The sequence below is a fragment of the Calypte anna genome, chromosome 12 (assembly GCF_003957555.1).
Source record: "Calypte anna isolate BGI_N300 chromosome 12, bCalAnn1_v1.p, whole genome shotgun sequence".
Taxonomy (NCBI): domain Eukaryota; kingdom Metazoa; phylum Chordata; class Aves; order Apodiformes; family Trochilidae; genus Calypte; species Calypte anna.
In genome coordinates this window covers 7605857-7625785 of record NC_044258.1, presented here as the reverse complement: position 1 = coordinate 7625785, position 19929 = coordinate 7605857, and the positions used below count along the sequence as shown (strand labels likewise).

The following is a 19929-nucleotide window of genomic DNA, read 5'->3' as shown; positions in this document are numbered from 1 at the left end:
TGGTTTCTGCCATCGTGGTGGCTGGAGGTGGAGCTGGAGATCACTGGCATCTCACTCATGAGAAAATGGGTAACAGAGAAAAGTCTTTTTAGAGAACTTCACACATGCAGAAAGTGCTTGCCTGGATATTGGAAACTACTCCCTCCTAGATAAATTTTCCATGTATCTCTGGCACACAGCCCCATTTGGAGATGTTTCCAGTCAGTGCAAAGGATACAGTTACCACAGATGAAGAGGATAATGAAATATATACAGACTATCATGCCTGATGATGATGGGCCACCATATGCCATTATGCCATCATACATAACAGCATTCCAGTCTTCACCTGTAAGAATCTAAGAAGCAGATAGATCATTATTATCTCAAGAGCAACAGAGAAACAAGTTTCCTCTGACTACAATACACCTTCTCTATACATACAGAAAACCCATCATATTTTCATTTACTGTTTTAAAATTTCCATTCAAATGAGCATCTCTGAAAAGTCTAAGCTTAACTCTACTAATTTTATTTTATGATGTGCATTTACATGACCAAACTTCAAAGACAAAAATAGTAAAAACAGATGCCTAGAACTTCACCGATTTTGGTATGCAAAAATCAAAGCACCAATTTTCAGCAATACTGCACATGTAGTAATGACTGCAAATGTTCACCACTCTTGATTTTCAACTTAGTACACATTTCAAGGTTCTCTTTGTATGAAACAGTGCCTGCAAATCCTTTCTAATGTATGCCATTTGTTAGTCCTGCAAAGTGGTCTACCCTGTCTCAGATTTAAAGGGGACTGATCACATCATTGTAAATTTTAAAACAAATGTACCGTGCACATACACTACTGCCATAGCTTAGTAAATGTGAGCTATTTTAGACTGGTGCAGTTACCAGAATACTGAATTTAATGAACAGAATGCTACTTAAAGTAAACTGTATAGATAGTATTTGTAATTTTATTTTCAAGCAACATGATCACTTAAACAGTTTTGTTGGTCATCAAAGGTAAAATGTTTCATATGGGATGAAAGGAAATTACCTGGAATACAGTTAAAAGAGCTTGTGGAAAATTATCGAAGGTGCTCCGTTTGGTTTGAGTTTCATCAAAATTAAATTTGCCTCCAAACAGCTGCATTCCAAGCAACGAGAAGATTATGATGAAGAGGAAAAGCAGAAGCAACAGTGAAGCAATGGACTTCATTGAGTTTAACAAGGATGCTACCAAGTTGCTCAGGGATGCCCAGTGCCTATAAATTAAAATGCATGTGTTAATACACACCAAAAAAAATACCAAACAGAACAGTAAAAGAGCAGTGCATGACGAAGTATTACAAAAGAATTGCTGACCACCCTTCAGCTATCCCCTAAAGTTAGCAGTATTAATCTTACCTTGTTACTTTGAAAATACGCAGGAGCCGAACACAGCGAAACACTGAGATTCCAAGGGGTGACATAATTTCCAACTCCACCAAAATGGTTTCAACAATGCCACCACAAACCACGAAGCAATCAAAGCGGTTAAAAAGAGAAACAAAATAAGCTTGTAGGCCCAAGCTGTACATCTTTACTAACATTTCACAGGTGAATAAAGCCAGAAGAACTTTATTTGCAATATCTGGAACAAAATATTAAAAAGAAAAAAAAGACATCTCTGAATTGCCTCATAGATTCCATTTTTATTTTAACAAATTAGTACCATGCAGTCTATACTAGTTTACAGGCTTTTGATTAAGAAGGAAGTACATGGTTTCTATGTTAGACTGTATTTGCTGCTTAAGTGATAAAAGTTAAACAAGAATGTAAGGCTTCTTGCCCCCTATAAACTATTCTTTTCAACACATTGTGCTTCTCATCTCACAGCTTGAGTCCACACTGTAACTTAAGCAACACAGCCCGTTCTGCTGAGCCAGTTACCATTGCCTTCCTCATCTTTCAAGAATGGTTTAACAGTTATTTACAATGTGGTACTGTCAGCTGGGATGCATTTAAAGTGTGCCACAGTTGTGGAAATCAAATACATTCAATCATTTCTTGTATCTCCCTTTGGCTTGGGTGACTCCTTCAGACCAGCAAACAACAACAAAATGGAAAAGTACTAAAGTAGCCACTGACAGAATGCAAGTATCCATAGTCAAAACCAGGACAAATAATTTTTGATTGTACCTTGGATCTGGGTCAGCCAGTCAGGTTGATTATAATGCTCTGATGAGATAGTTAATGTGTTCAGAAAGACCAAGACAATAACAAGCCAATAAAATGTGACAGATTTTACTGCAGCTCTACATTTTCTTCGATTAAATCGATTCCAGCGACGCCAGCGTCGACTGAAAGTTCAAATAAAAACAAATTTATTATTATACAGAAACACCTTAAGGATGGTTTCTTCTGTGTAGAAAACATACTGCAAGTATCTATATGTGAGCAGGTGTATTTCCATAAATATATGCACAATACTTCAGGAAGTTGTGTAAGTTATTACCAGTTGAACACACAATTTAGGGAGTTGCTGCAGAACTGAGAGTTTCTGCATCTTAGGTAAACAGTTTTTTAAAAACTAATGATTCCTATGAAAAACACCAAAATTACATTCTTCTGACATACCAGAGAAAAGGATTTTGCAAATATGAGATGCTAAGTGTCCAGAAGCAATGGGATGACATCTGTGAGTCTGCAGACCCTTATAGAAATAGAAGACCAGATACACACTGGTTTAAATGAAAATGCAAAACCAGCAGGTTTGTGGGTGCTTTTTCTGTGTTATAGCAAACACTGAAATGACGAAACATCTAAATAATTAGTTACGTGTTCACTACCATCCTAAATGGCCAGATCTCTATTGACTTCAGCAGAATGAGGTACAGATGTAGGCTGTCACCAGATTTTTGTCTGAAAGCTTGCACATAGTGTCACATGAAAAACCTCTCAGTGTAGAAAAGCACCAGATAACTGTTTCCTAGGAGCTCTTCTTCAAAAAAGAAAAGATGATTCAAAAGGAACACAAGTCCATACCCACTGCTTGCAACTGGTCAGCACTTTTAGGTCATTAGAGCTAGTAAGGCTGGCAGAATAAACCTGGGTATGCTATTCCTCTTCACTGCTGCAAGAATTCACTGATGTTACCAATACATTACTTGTTGTAACATCCAACACTGAAATCAGTTTTACTATTATTGAAAACTGGAATGATTCCAGATGTTGCCAAAACTACTGATGCCATATGTTACCAAAGCTTCTTGACTCTTTTTCGCTGAAAATTTTCCACAGAAAATATTTATTCTATGAGTTGCCTGCAACTGTAAGAGTGTCTTTGTCCTTTGTGATTCCCTAAGTGTACCTCATGGTCACTTGCCTTAAAATCATGAGCCTATTTTTCTTTTATTCCTTCAGTGAGTAACCTAATTGTTTTTAAAAGGCAAAAGGTATCACTTCTGTGTTTGCAGTTATTTCTAATTACCAAATGTACGTCCTCTAAGGCTGGAAAAGAAACTGATTGGCTTTGTCACACCCAGTGTCTACAATATCAGGAGTATCAATTCTTAACTTTGCTCATAACATTTTGTTTCTGCAATCATTCTTGAAAACAGAAGCTCAGATTTCTGAACACTCCCAGTAAGTGAAAAGAGAGCAATAAATATCAGCAAAGCAAATCAGGAAGTTTGTTTTCCAAGAGTGTTCATGGATATGTATTCACCAGTAACTCTAAGGAAGAATCTTTACATAGTAGAATTTAAAATACAGTAACAAACGAATTATTATATGTGATAATCATTTTGTGTAAAAAGTCAAAAGAAAAAGGTGATGAATAGAGAGAAAAATACTGACCTGAACTTGGATTTTGAGATGGCTTGACTAGAAGAAAAGGAGAAAAGACATTTGTAGGAATTTGGAAAAAATAATGAACACAAATTAATTCTCTTACAATCTTACAACTCAATCTATTGGAATTACATACCCATAACAACAAGTGCTTAACAAAATGCATCATGAATGCCCAAGTTCTGTTGCCTGTTACTTATCTTTCTGAAATTCCTAAAGCTTTAACAAAGCTTGTAAGTGAAAGAAAGGAAATCTCCTTTAAAAGTAAGTAAAATAAACTGCTCATGTAGAGGCTCCTTGGAAGTCATGAAAAAGTGAGCCAAAAATAGTGAACACCATGGGATATAGCAATACTCCTATACATTCAGCTATTGCAAAAAAAAAATCCCCAAGCCCACAAGAAATTCTATATGATCTGGAGAATATAACAGAAAATATTTCTTTTTCCATGTCATAGGGGTCTTCCATTCTTTTGTTATTATTTTGAATATTAATTATAATTCATAAAAAAATTTGCAGAAAAACAGGACTCCACTGGAAGATTACTTGACTTGTTTTATATCTTAGCTTCAGAATTTCAGGAGTGTTTTGATGCTGTACTGATTTGTCTAATATTAACTCCTAAAAGCCAAAAAAGCCCAAGTGTCCTACGAAGCTTGGCTACTTGAAAGCAATTCTGGCTAAATAAACAAGGAAATAATGATTCCTTTAAATTTTTAGATCATGAGAGTGGGTACTTGAAAAGAGTCCACATACTCACCATAAAGCCCCACAACATGCTGGGTTCTCTCCCTCTCCACTCACATTCTCAGTGTTGACTGATTCAGTTTCACTGGTGGGCATGCTTGCTGTAAGGAGACAGAAAAGGCTTTTAGTTTGATGGCCAAGCAAGGCATTGCACTGGATGTGATCTCCTGCTCTACTTTTCCAAGAATGCCTCCACTTTTTGCAGGTCTAATGAGAGCTTGGAAGATCAGAGGGACAGCAGATAAAGTTAAACACTTCCTCAGCCCTCCTCTTGTAGCCAAAGAAAGCACAAAGAATTCCACAGGATATTGTTGGATTTTTGTTTCTCTTAAATGATTCAATGTAACTGCTGAAAATGCACTGCAGAATACAACAGAGAAGAGTTTTGTTTACAAAGAGCATAGAGAAGAAGCAAACCTGACCTAGATTTTGTGACCTTTCAAGAAATGTTAACATTTGGGAAGAAGGAGAATTACTACTAATATAATTAGTAGCAATTACATGTAACTACATGAGAATTACTACTAATAAAAAAGGGATTATTTTATTAATTACATGGTGAATTACTCTATATGTAGTGGTAATTACTGAATAGTTTGCAATCGTAGCTAAAGGGTTTTTAGACAAACTCGTTTGCAGATTGGTCATCACCATTTCTCTTAAAATCAAATGAAATCTAGAGGGAGGACAACCTATGTCAAAAGGTGTTAGGAAAGGATGAACAGAATTCTCAGTAATTCCTAGGGGAGAAGACTACTTTCATCTCAGCCAGGTAAACATGAAAGGACAACCTCAGGAAGAAGAAAATCAACATTGCTGCTTTATACAGTGGAAATACCATTTAAAATGGAAAAAATTAGGTGGAATAGGCACCAAAATTAGTGTAAAGGAGCAAGAACAAAAGAAACAGTATCCTGGGTGTACTTTCTGCTCTTTTGATGGTTTTCTTGGGTTTGTTTTTTCTGTTTGTCTGTTTTGTTTTGGTGGGGAGTTTTTAAAGCAATGTCTGTGGACTGAGAGTATGAAAGGCAGAGGGCTACTGTGCCTCTTGCTGTTGGGGATGTCTCACTATTTTGATAGCCCTGAGGAGGCTTCAAGCAAGCTTAATAATACACATCTCAATATCAGGGAACCTTGAAAAAAAAGGCTCTGAATGTTTTGATTTGTCTACAGATCAGGTACAAAATGAGAATAGTTATTTTCTCTGCACAGCCTCTGTGTTGCTTCAACACTGACACAGAGATATGTGGAAATGGTAAAGAGTGGTTCAGTTCCCATGCCCACCAGTTCCATCCAAGTTGAGAGACTGACAGGTCTCTGCAGGCTAGATGCTCAGCCACTGTTTGAAACAACTGAGAATCTGTCCCCAAAAATGTCATCAGTAGAGGGATTGCTAATCACAGAGCTGGCATAACAAAGAAAGATACAAGTCATCCATGCAGGTATTTGAATAAACAAGGCACTTCAGGCAGTAAGCACAGCAAATTCTTTCACAAGGCTCTTTGCTTTTGATGATTCCTCTAAAACTTTACTATGATTGCTTACTATGAATATTCCCTGGTTAGCACCTGCAAGTGCCTCAATTGAAGTATCATGCTTCTCTATGATTCAGTTAAAAAAAATTAATATAAATAGGTTTGCGTGAATTTCACAGCTTACAGTCATGGAGTTCAAAAGGAATTTCATTCAATAGTAGAGCAAACAACCTTTGAGGATATCTCAATTCAAGTGTCACAATTTCAAAGGGTTTAAGAAAAAGAAATAAATGACAAAATTTCAGACATAGTCTCAGATTTTCAGAGCTAATAGGTTTGTTTTTTCTTAAATGCCAGGGCCTTTTGCAAGAAATGCAAGGAGTTTCCCTGTCTGGTAAAGAGCTGAAATGATTATCTTATGCTGGGTAACTTGCATGCTGTTAAGGAAGCACAACATCATAGCCACCCTGTGATCAGTACTTTAGCACTTGTGATTGAGAACTCCAAAATAAGGGTGCAGAAGTCTTGTTTCACACTGTTATTAAGAACTGCCATGGAAACAGAGCTAGGCCCACTTTTGCAAGCACCAGATGTACAACGTGTCTCACACTTGTGTTTCAAATTTACCAATCCTTTCCTCACCTAAAAGCAGTACCCAGAATTTAGTTCCTTGGAAAGAGTCAGTGTCAGAAAAATATTTAAGACATGCCAAATAATCTTTAAAAGAGTAAGTGTAAAGTCAGATAGTTTTTATCCAAGTCTATCCAGACTCGATGCATTAGCCCACAGTAAGAACTACCATCCCTTTTTGAACATGACTGCATGAAGAAAGACAAAGAACCAGAGAAAAACAATGTCTTTGCCACTATCAAATAAATGTCAGTTCTGCTATTTAAATACAGCCAGAACATTACTCTCTGTTTCAGACAGAGCTATTGCTCTAAGCTCTATTAGTGACTTGCAGGTGCTGCGTTACAAATACAGAGGAGGGGAAAAAAGGTCTAGAAGCAGTTCAGTTTACTTTAGAAACTCAGCTATCATTATACTTTAATTTATATACCTAGAGGAAAACGTGACTGAGGAAGGCACCATGTGGAAGCCTAGCTCCAGCAATGCTAGCAAGTCATTAAATCTTTAGCCAGAAGAAAACAGCAACAGCACTGCATGACCACAGCCACTCTTGCTAATGCAAGCAACCCAGCAAGTCTTGAAAACTCAGTTTCATGACCACAGCTTTTCAAGGGCAGTGTCCATTGGGCAAAGTATTGCACTTCTGAAAGACCATCTGATCTCAGTTAAGGCCAGCTTTGAGATCTTTAAGCTGGTACTTCAGTATTCAAAGGAAGATACCAATTTTTCTCTAGTATTTATTCACCCTTTGCCCTTATTTTACTGATGTTCTTCTGAAAAGATTAACTAGATTTCTAGATATTATCATCTCTCTTCAATTGTAAGAACTGGTTTCAAACAAAAGAATGCTTGCATTAGGCAATATGAACAACTCAGAGCATGCAGCTTAATACTTTCCTGTGTATATAGAAAACAGCTCAAATATGTCAACTATTATATTTTATATTTGCAGATAAGAAAATAGATTGTTTTTCTCATGTTATAATGTTCACTCTTTACTCTAAACATTTTTCAGATTTTGGAACAGGGATTCAAATTCCACTGCAGGACGCAACGTAACTATTACATAGCTAAGAGCAGGTCAGTATCTGTCAGCATTGATATATCCTAGCCAGATGGAGCTGGAAGAAATAAATTCCATAATCCTGATATATGACAATTTAATTGGAGAATCCAGAAACAGGTTAAATTACACCCTGAATTATTGAACTGTGGTGGCAAGTATTATTGTTGGAAAATTTTCCTCTAGAAAGTGTGTAATTAATATTTTAATCTGGTTCAATTTCAGTTATGTGTTTTTGATTCATAGGTTGATCATCTCTACACTGATGCACCTGCATTTTCTAAATCCTTTCCATCAGATCTTTGAGGTTGTCAGACAGGGAAACAGAAACAAAAAAAATCCCCAAAGAGACAAAATTATCATTGCAAGTCAATCTCAATCTTTCCTAAGTCTACTGTATGCCCAGAAAGCACATCAGAAAGGTGGTTCTATCTGTTCTGACTGAGAAGCTCCTCCAGATAAATGCAATTTAAGGAAGGGCATCCTGGAAGATGTCCTACATCAAGGTGTGGGTTTTCATAGTGGAGATTTAATGCTGATACTTAGCAATCATTCTGATGGCTCCCTCTTTTTACAGGCAGACCAGGATAATTCAACAAAGTCTGGCTGGTTGCATAGCAGTGGAAGAAGAGAGAAACAATCAGTCTTCATTACACAAGCACCACTGAACAGACTACTTCTAGCCTGCAGGATAACACTATGGATCCTGGGAATGTTGTATACTCTGTAGATGTGGTGCTTTAAATAGCAATAGAGGTAAGGTTAATACAAAGAAAAATATATAGGGTGGGATTTCTTGTCCAGTGGTAGTCTAAGTCTGAGCTACTAAGCTCAGCATAGCAGTCTCACAATTACAGAAAGAAGTAGATGTAGTTCACCAATTTGTAGTTTGGAAAAATCTTGCTTATAAGTGGTATCCCTGCCCTGCAAGACGTAGATGAAACCAAGTCAGTGCACACATGCTTGAGAATGCTTTTGACTAACAAGGTCAGGAACTAGTAACAAAACAGCACTTGCAGCTGTAGATGACAGCAAGTTGTCAGCTGGTTCCATGGGGGCAGCATCCCTGGAGGTGTTCAGAAGATGGTGAGATGAAGAGCTACAGATAATTTGGTGGTTAGGAGTTGTAGGGTTGGACCAGATGATCTTAGAGGTCTTTTCCAACCCTGATGGTTCTGTGACATCAGAACCTTGACACAGTTTAAAGGCTGTGTTTACATCCACTTCCAAAGTAAAATTGTAAACACAGGCTTATATTTACAGAAAAACTTTCAGCCTGTGAAGCTGTGTGCATGCTGTTTTCATAATATGTGTGAACAGTTAGACACATAACTTTGAGCAGACTCAGTATTTGTAGAAAGTGAGTCCATCAGGTCCTAGTAATTTCTGGCTTAATGTTCTGCATTCTCTAAAGTGATTGGGTCACATTTCTCAGCCTTAGTCTGAACCACTACACTGACTCTTAGGACAGCAAGGAAGTCAGTTGCTTTGATAACTTTACCTTAAATAGGATTATAATTGGATCTCCTAACTACAATTCTGATTATCTCAAATCAATACATTCGCCAGCATTAAAAGAGTGCAGATTTGAAAATAACTACAGTACTCTGAAAGCCCTGTCCAACTCCATCGTGGGTAGGAAAGAAATGTAATAAAACACAAATTACAGAAACAAAACCATCAATCACAAGAGGAAATACAGCAAGTTTATGTTTCTTTAGATTCTACAGTAAGAGCATTATAAATAAGTGGTAAATATTATCATCACACTGTTCTAGGCTCACACTAGGATCCATTATAGAGCTTGGGAAATACTTTGATAAATTTCTCCACACCCGAATTTATAATAGATTTTTTTAATCTGGTTTACTTGACTCTTGAAAAAGAAAAACCTGTGATTCAACAAGGCCAGTGACAGACAAAGACACTCCAGTGGAAATCTAAATGGATTAAAAGCAATGCTTTAGGAAGACAGAGCACTGCAGCACCAGCCTATTTTAGACATGCACTGAAAAGAGCACAACTGCATGCATGAGTGTCTACATGCTGAAGTGACATATGCCTTTGTTAGAGAAAATGCATACAAATGTGCTTTCAGAAGCTAACACACCAAATGCAGTATTGGCACAAAAGAAAGGTCAACTGCAAATCAGAACATGTTTTACCATGTTTATTGGAAGAACGGCCAAAGCAACTAAGTCTGCTTTTCTTCTTTTCTTCCATTAAGTCAGCCAATGTAACCCCTTCGTGACAAGTACATGTAATCCCAGCATTTACACAGTAGATGGCAGCAGTTGCAACGCAAAAAAATAAAAACGTGTCCATATATACAACACAAGCAACGTTAGGCAAAACAACCAGACAGCACCCTCAGCACAACTCATCAGAAATAAATCCCTCAGCTCTCACTGATTTTTGCACTTTGAGCTAAATTTGCAATGATTTGAAGTCAACGAAAGTTGTTTCAATGACTTTAGGGTAACTGACTACTGGTTTTTAACAAAGATTTATGGCTTCTAAAGGTGTGTTCACAATCCCAGCAGCTGGAAAGCTTTCCATTATTCAGAAGCACCGAGTGCCTGTTAGCAACAACAGGGCTGTGCAAAAACACACATATAAATGACTATATAAATGCCTTGACTGACTTCTCTACTTAAAAATTTTAAAATGCTGGGGTTGCAGGAACCTAAGGTACATTTTTAAAGGATTATGTAAGAAGATATTAATCACTTATTTACCTGTTCTTGAAATCTGTACCTTTACCTGCCACAGACAGAAGAGATCTTCTGAATTCTAAACCCAGAACTCTTCCACATGGGTGATGAGCATTATAGTGAACTTCCATCACCATAAATCATCATCATCCAGAGGTTTACGTATTTAGAGTCTGGACACACAGCTGCCTAGAAGCCTGGAAATAATTATCCAGCCTATTTTTGTACATTATGCTCCACAGACAGTTCTAGAAACACATCACCAATATATTTGGACTAAATTTATGTCCTTAGCTTACTCCTCAAGATTATTGGTGATAACTAAATTTCACCTGACTTTCAAACAGGTACTTCATTATCATAACTATGCTCCTCATCCAAAAACTGCCCATGGAATAACTGGATACACTGTGATGCTTACATCGTACCTTCCCATGCAACATGACACAAAGCAGAGCACGACTTGAATTGCATGGAAGTGGGGCAATTCAGCAACCCTTCCTCATCTGTACCCTGTTGCTGCTGATACTAAAAATTAAACTGCATGCCACACTTTTGTGCACATGTGGCAGAAACTCAGAGGAATGTTAGCAGATTGCTTATTCACTGGAAATTTCCACTAAAAATAATACATGTGCACATCTGAAATTAAATTTTTGGGATTTGCTTTAAAGTTCTTTACATGACTTCCCTTCTTCTATTCACCCTCTGCAAGTCTCTTCCAGCTTGCTCTGGAAGTCTTCTTAACTTATAATTTATATCTAAGTTAACAGCTCAGAGTCAAAAGCTCCTTGAAACTCAACAGCTATGCAACTAAATATTCTTGCTTTATGAAAGAGCTACATGGCCTAGAAGCTGTTTAAGGAATGCTGGATCCTTCTGCAGCATAGTAACAAACAGGCAGTTGGAACAGGATACAAAAAAGTTCCTGGGATTTCACCTGCAGACTCGGAAACCAAGTGTCCATCAGCACTACAGCTGAACCCCGGGGCTGTCCAACACCCAGCCAAGTCAGCATCACCAACAACTCTGCATGGCAGACTTGCTTATGCCATAAAATGTGCAACCTTACTTCTCAATATTCAATATTGATGCCCAAGCTCACAATTCCTGTATTCATTCCATGCAACATTAGTAGAAATAACCAAGTGTAGTGAACTCTTTGGCTTTTTTGCTTTGCTCTAGATAAAAACTCGGTGTGTGCTACAAACATGTCTGTTTTCATACAGACATAAGTTATTGGACAAGTTGCTTTCTAGACCCCCATAAAATCATCTTGTTTTCTTTCAGTCAGTAACACAGATTAATACTGTTGCAAACTAAAGGACTAAGGACAAAAATATTAAGATTTTTAAGAACTTAACTACGTGCAATACAGAGAAAAGTTTAAAAAGAGATACCCCAATAGTAAACGACTTATTTTTCATTATTTTACTACCTCTAAAAAGTACTAAGGTTTAAAATAATAATTCACAATATATTAGAATCACTAAAAGAAAAAAACAGTAATTATGTATTATTTTAACAGAGAAAATTATATTCTGAATTGCTGTTGATAAACCACTTGTAGATACATTTTCTTCTATGTACCCAATGGAATCTAAATTAATAGATATCTTTACTTTCTGTAGTATCACATGAATATTAAGGTGCTATTTAGAATTAGTGTATATAAAAAATTCAGACATTGATATTACATTGATAATCATAAACCACATCATGAATTCATGTTCTCTTTTACATACAGCACTAAAGTTCTTATGAAAATCTTAACTATGTAACTATTATTTAACTCTGCAAACATAGTTAAGACACTAAAATCACCTCTATTAAATTATTTAAAATACTGCTGTAACTCAAAAATTCTGACGTGGAGAAATCCACTGTAACTTTTACACTTGTTGCAATGTTATGAAACTAACTTGTTCCTTTACATTAGGACTCACATCAGAAGCACTGGGGAGCCACTACAGCAGAAATTACCCCTCTCATAACATACACTACACTACTGCCAAATAATCACATTGTGAGTCACTGGCAACTATATTTCATAGTGTTGAACAAAAATCCCAGAAGATTTCATTTACTTACTGCTCAGTGAATACCTCTGGCAAAAAAACAGACTTTAAATCATTTCCTTGAATATCAGAAAGGTCCAGAATATCATTTCCCTACATGAAAACTCAAAAATATTCTCACTGTCAGCAAAAAGTTATTTCATAACCACTGTTTTGGCTGTATTTTTAATTTTTTATAATTATTTTTTTTCTATTGCCCACACCTGACAAGCAAACACATTCTTCTTGACTAAGGTTTCACAATGATACTTAGTGGAACGTGGCTTATATGCACTAAATTTTCAGAACACAAATAAATCAAGATTTTTAAGTCTCAGTAGTGACTGAGTGCAGGCAGTGGTTTGTGCATGGATGGATCAGAGAAGAATTTTATCACAAGATTCTGATTTATCTTACGTGACTCAGTATCAATACATTCACACGACTGCTCTGCTAATGAACGCTTTAGCAAAGTGGAAATCAGGGAGTGACACCAGATGGGCTGCATCCCCCCCAGTGTAACACCCTTAAAAAGCATCAGACTGTGCCACACAGAAGTAAAAGAGAGGAAAGGACACGTACTGTTCCGTTTGCCTTCTTCATCAGCCTCTTCATCATTCTCAGGATCAATGTCTTCTGCTTGTGTAATCCAGTCTAAATATCCTTTCAGATCTTCTTCAAGCTGCTGCTTTTCACGTAGCTTCTGAAAGTCCCCTCGGGCCTTGGCTTTTTCCCTTTCTTTAGAAAATTCTCTATCAAATTAAGATAAAGCAGAAAAAAATATTGATTTTCAAACTCCCGGGTATTTTGACCTAAGTCTGGACATTGCAGAGTAACACACTAGCATAGAAAATGAGCTGAATAAATTACACCAAAGATTTGAGAGCTTCATTGAAAACAAGACAGTGGGACAGAAGTCATGGCAAATCCCTATCACATTACATCAAAACTTTCAGAGCTTTTATCATTTATTTGAAAATGAATCATTACTCTACTCTTGCCATATCAGAAATTCATTGCCCATCCCCGCTCCCCCAACCCTCCCATTTATTTATCTGCTCTTCTAGTAATTTTTTTTTTTTTTTTAAGTCAGGTTTATCTTATGGCTACAAAAAGAATTCGACTTGCTGTAATGAAGTCATTTCAGAAAGGTAAGTCTTAATTTCAGTGAAAAGGAAATTCTGGCAGCCAGTTCTAAAAGCCTTCCTCTTTCAGCTACAGCTTATTGCAGATGTCCAAACAGACCCATTTCAGTGCCCGTTTCACAGAATTCCACTAATAAGCTCTTAATGACATCATGCAGAGACACGTGTTGGTTACGATCTGGATCTTTGCCCCTTTGCTCTCTGTAACAAAACCCAGAAATCCTGTACCCACTGTTCAGAAATGCATCCTCTTATATAAATCAAACCCACTGTCTCATTAGCCCAGTATCGATATTATATTTGACTGTCTAGTTTAGCTTAATGCTTAAATTATCATGGAATGATAATTAAAATAATTAATGGTCTTTGAGAAGAAGATGGCCTACTGACGTGTCTTCCAACCTGAATTACCCTATGAATCTATGATGCCCTTTAATGATACATAACCCAGGACAACTATCAAGTAAATTCTTGCACCATGATATTTCATACACCAACATTATTACTTCATTTGGTGTAGTACACAGCTCCAAACACATCCCTGCCTTTGCTAGAAGGGTCAACAGTTTTCAAAATTATCTGAGAATCAATATGTCCAATTAGGGGTAAGCAAGCATCTTTAGAACTGTATTGTAACTATGTACCAATTCAATGTTTAAAAACCAGCCTTGCCCTAATCTATAAAATCTTTCTAAAAGGCTAAAATTAAACTTTAAAATTTACTATAGTGATTTCATTTACTATGAATCTGAAACTCATATGAGTTTACATTGTGAACTTTCACACTTGAAAAGATTCCCTACTTAATACATTCCTTCAGAATTTACTACAGCACTTGACAGTATCTTTTTTCAAGGCAAAAAATACTAGAAAATTATCGTAAGACTTGAAAAATATTTTAACAAGGTGAACATAGTTATCAATATGGTATCACCCTGCTAAAAATTGTAGCAGAATAATGAAATTTTTTTCAGAATTTTTCAACACGGTATTTCAGTTCAGTGACAGACATCAATTTGGAATAGCAAAGCATCCATTATTTACTTTGCAGTTTTCAAACACATCTACTGGGCATTATATTTCTGTGTTGACATTATTAAACTTATTATTAAATATAAGAATTAAGCTCTTTACATGCAACCATACAGATTTTGTGGTTTGGGTTTTTTTTATGGGTAGAGAAGCTAAAAAGCTTTCTGCTCTAAAAGCTAAGAGGCAGGTACTAAAACTTCTGCAACCAGGGACCTAATTCAACAAAAATTCAGTTTGGCATGTGGAAATCATCCTGTTCCATCTGATGGCCCTGTAATGAAACTGAAGAATGCCAGTGATTGCTTTGCATTTGCTGCCCTTCACCTGGCATCCAAGGACAAGGTCCTTCAAAGGCCCTCTTTTCACAGAAGTGCTCGAGAAGGCAAGCAGCTCAAGAGATCTCTCTGAGGGATGACTGATTTTAAAAACAAAACAAAAAGATTTCATTATTTTGGCAGAAGTTGTCACAAATCTGTAAGAAAATGGTTTATGGAATGCTGGGTTTAAGTTTCTCTCAGACAGAGTATCAAAGAGACCGACCTTCACATCTGATACTCGTGACTCATTCCATAGGCAGTGGCTTTGAAAGAAAAGCTATCATGGCACAACATATGAGAAGTAACAAGCCCTGCTAGCTGAACAAAAGACAAATACTTAGTAAAAGCTAAGTCCTTCAAGTATTCCTAATTAGGGTGAAGGATATGTGAGCTGTGCAGGTAAAAGAAAATGAAAGCTGCTGTTATTATGTGAAGTGAAAGAAATAATTTGAAAATGAAACAGTTGGCAAAGTTGATACTTTCAGTAGCACTTCCCCCATGACTGAACCACCTTTTAACTTTGACTTTGGAATAAAATGGTTGCAGAGAACTAAATGCAGATTTATATACTCAGCTGTGACCTTTCCCTTTAAGACACCACAGAAGTCAGACATTGTATTGTTAAATGTTGCTGCAATTTATCTGTAGGGGGAGATACAACAGGGCTTAATTTCTTGATATTTAATAGCTTGCTTCCCTTTTTAAGACCTGTTTGTAAGGAAGTATAACACCTGAGAAAACTGTTTTCTTTAGGGGAAGGAGGAATCTGACCTGTGGTATTTTTTGTTCCATCATAGTGATGAAGTGACAACCCTCAGGACTCACACATGTATATATGTATGCCTCTTACTGAAATACTAATAATTAGGAAGTGGGATTAAATGGATTCAGAATGTAATGAGTTTCCTGTTGGCAGAACAAAAGCATTTTTTTCCCAAGAAACAAGAAGGTATTTGGAAAACATGATGGGGATGACATGAGGAGGAGATATTGACTTCCTAAAGCTTCTGACACAGACATTTATGCAACTGGATATGTCAATATTTCGACAAGGATATGTAGACATTGGCTGATTTCTGGGGAGGAGATGTGCAGCATTTCACAGCTATGGAGAGTATAGGATGGGTCCAGGGCAGAAAGAAAAAAGCTTCTGGCTACATAGTCAGCAAAGGTACTGACATTGTTAGATTAATGGCCTGAACTGGCATCCTGGACTGTCACCAACCTTGTACTCAGTCCAGAAGCCTGTGAAGCTGACAGGCTTAGGAAGTGGCACATTAATTGTGGTAAGTGGACTTAACCTCTATATATATGGTTTCACAAAAACACTGTTTCCTTTCTTCATTGACTAAGTTGTATTCAAAGGGCTGCTGTGATTATCCCAGCATTTATAGAGGTCTCTCCACTAAAATGTGATTTCAGTTTCTCCATCCAAGTTGCAAACTGAAAAATTCTGAGGACCTGCTCTGATTTAACACCAGCAGCAAGTGGGGAAAAAAAAAAAGAAACGACAAAAACACACAACATATTGCCTGTAAAATTTGTTGAAAAGTACAATTATTTTAAGTACTTTTCATAATGCATAGGCCTCACTTAACATGTTTTTGCCCTGATTTCAACTAGAAAAAGCCAAGCTTACTCCTGTCTCACTAAAGGATAATATGCTTAAGATTAGGACTTCAGGCTAGCAGAGCTAAAAAGAGTTTTTTGCAAATTTGTTTCTGAAGAACCTTATAAACCAGGTCTGCATAATTGGTATAACAACACCTTCTATATTTAATTACCTGTTTGCCTTCAAAAGCATCTTTTCTTCAAAACACTCTATTGCTATCCTAGATGGAGGCAATTAAGTTTTTCATTTCATTGCAAATTCAAATAAACCAGACGACCCAGCCCTAGACAGCTTAGTTTTGATCTCATTAAATTTGACTGAAAATTGCATATGTTAATATCCTGTAAACTGAGTAAAGGTTTAAATTGTAGCTACAGTGTAAAATAACTCAATGAATTACACATGCAGCAGAAAGGAGATATCACTTGCAAATTAAAGCATGACACAGAGACTCACCTACATAATTTTGAGTAATAACTAGGCTACTATATAGAATGCAAATTTTCTTTTTATTCCCCAAAATTCCTTATTTCCTTGCAGAAAGATTATCTGTTTTCTGTTCAGGCACAACAACATCAACATCAATGGTTGGTGGGGCGGAAGAATTAAAAATGCAGCTTTTGAGTTCCTGATTTAATAGTCTGGGGCAATCATTTTCATGCCAAGTTTTTGTTTCTTCAACAGAGCCAAATACCTCCTGACGCACATCAGATGAGGATGGTTTCATGCAACAGGGTGGAGGTGACAGCAGAAGTAGCTTTTGTGACACAACTGTAGCTCTGTGATTCTCACACCTCAATTTCAGGCAGCACCATATTAACCAAAAATCCTAAGACAACAGTTTGCTTAAATGTGATTATAATCTTCCTTCTCTGTGTAATTCACAGACATATTAACTGGGGAGACACCTCTACTGGCCTCCTGTCAGCCAAAAGTCCTTCCGTATGAAAGGCTGACACTTTTCATAAGTGGGATTGTGCAGCAACATGAGTGTCAGAATTACCTTCTGTGCATCACTTGGCACTGAAAATAGGAAATAATTTCCTTTGATGTCTAAACATAAACCAAGACACTGGTTCTTTGGCCACATTTCTGCCCTTTTGTGTCACCAGCAATGTAGTGAGCCAGAGAATTAATTTCCTGCAGTATGCAGGGTCTGGTACACGGAAAGTGTTATGCTAATGCTATGTATATAACTGCCACCCAGACATCCCAGACTGCTGTTTCTTCAGAGAGAACAGTCACTTAATAACAAAAAAGTACTCACTAGAGTACAGTGTTGGCCAACAGACTCACAGAAGAGGTTTCACACAATGGTAACCATACTAACCAACAAATAAGCAGGATCAAATTAGAGAACTCAAACTGTATGGGTAAGTGTGGCCAACAGCCCATAGCTGAGCATAATGTGTAACAGACTTAGAGAGACATATAAAAGGTTAGGTAGCATCTTTAATTACTGGAGATGTATGGACACCATTGTTACCCCCTTCTTTTAGAAATAATAAAAACTCATAGGCTGAAGACTATAAATTATTTCTGGAGCAGAAAACATTCTAGCAGGATTTTCCCTGTGTAAGGAGCACTGGGTTCTTGATGGGGGCAAACTCATATTACCTTCCCATAGTTATTTCTATAGTTCATTAATAATTTATAAGATATATATTCAGTGGCTGCAGCATGACCTCAGTGGAGCAGAGGGCCCGTACAGGATTATTGTGCCAGTGAGCATGTGAATGAAATGGGATAATCTGTAAGAACAGCAAGATAGGGAACAATCTGACAGAGTAACAAAAGTGAAATCTGATGCTTTTGACTGTTATCTTAACATCAAATTAACATATGCTCCTTCTGTCCTGAGTAGAGACCTGTTTGGCTCTCAAAATGCTGAGTTACTTAGAGGAAGAACGGAGGTAGGACCATAGTCCTGGGTATACTGACCCCACCACTGTCATGTGCACTCACTAGACAGTTTTTGAAAATGGTGTGGTTTGTTACCTGTCAGAAGCACACCAACAAGCTCGTGTCACAAGATAAATCCCTAACAAGACCTGGTAGAATAAAGTCAAACAAGACTGAAATAAAATCATTTCCCTTCAAGCTCTTATTCAAGGGTATCAAATTACTGCCATCAGCTCTCGTGGTCTCTGACTAAAGCAGCTGATCAGAGTTATTGCTGTTAACAGCTGAAAGTAGCCACTAATTATTTTGTTAGTATGTCAATAAAGGATAATATTCACTTGTTTTGTATTGATTTGTTTGCATTTTTTTTTACCAGCTACACAGCAAAAGAACATCATTTAGCTCATAAGCTGTTGACATCCGAAGCTGAAGACCCCCTCCTTTTTTTGTATGTACAGTCTATATATCTATGTGTAAGAGTTAAGTTTTTATCCTTTTTTGTTATTTACTAAGCCCCTGCCATGAAAAGTAACAGTCAGAAACAGTTAATTTTCCTTTTGCTGAAAGACTGTGGACAACAGTTCACTGCCATTTTCTATTCAGTTCATCATTATTCAAATGTCTTTTTCTATGATTTTTTCCATACACACTGTAGACAACAGTTCTTAGGTGAATAAGCTTATCTGTGCCAATGTATTTTATAACATTAATGGACAGATACAGCTGTGAGATTAGCATGGATGAGTATAAAGCCTTAGCTTTTAGTTTTTAGAATCATTACGCACAATACTGTGGGAAAGAAATGGAAAAGATTAACATTCTCTTAGTAACCTGGAAGACTTGCATGTAGGAGGATGTATGTAAGGACATGTCAAAGCTTATGCTTTGGTGTCCTGTAGCAAGGCGATAAATTCAACCTACAGAAATTCATTAAAGTGTGGTTGAAAGATTTTATTTGTTCCCATGGCTACCCAAAGAAATACTAGTGCCTTGAGCAGAAAATGCTGTCAGTGGAATCCATCCCCTAATGATAAGGAACAGATTATCATGCTTCTTTAAAAGCCATGCCTCTTATAAATAAGTTATAGTTTTATTATTTATTATTTCTCTGATGATAGTAAAACATTTTAATGCATGTTGATTTACTGGCATATTTATTTTAACTTTCAACACACTTTAAAAGGTATTTTCAAGGTGAATGTGTATCTCTCAACTCCCTTGGCTTTTTTAAAGCTTAGCTTCATTTGTTAACTTTCTAATGACTTTAACTTTATAATTTCTAATTTCATCTCACTGTCTCTTGCACCCATTGTCATTATATGCTCTAGTCTTTTAGCCTGGAATACTTGGAAGAGGCCTGTCCTCAGCTCCCCTGTTTCTGTGCCTAGTTTTTCATGATTTCAGACAACACAGGTCCAGTTT

The 19929-nt window shown here is 36.8% G+C and overlaps 1 protein-coding gene across 1 annotated transcript in view; it reads right to left on the bottom strand.

The window, feature by feature from the left end:
• The window catches only part of CACNA1D (calcium voltage-gated channel subunit alpha1 D), a 164670-nt gene that overhangs the window by 63068 nt on the left and 81673 nt on the right, over positions 1-19929 (bottom strand). Inside the window, 8 exon segments of the mRNA XM_030458637.1 lie at positions 218-338; positions 1037-1244; positions 1387-1612; positions 2161-2321; positions 3820-3846; positions 4574-4661; positions 9894-9971; positions 13082-13251. Of these exon segments, the coding sequence (XP_030314497.1) occupies positions 218-338; positions 1037-1244; positions 1387-1612; positions 2161-2321; positions 3820-3846; positions 4574-4661; positions 9894-9971; positions 13082-13251 (1079 nt within the window).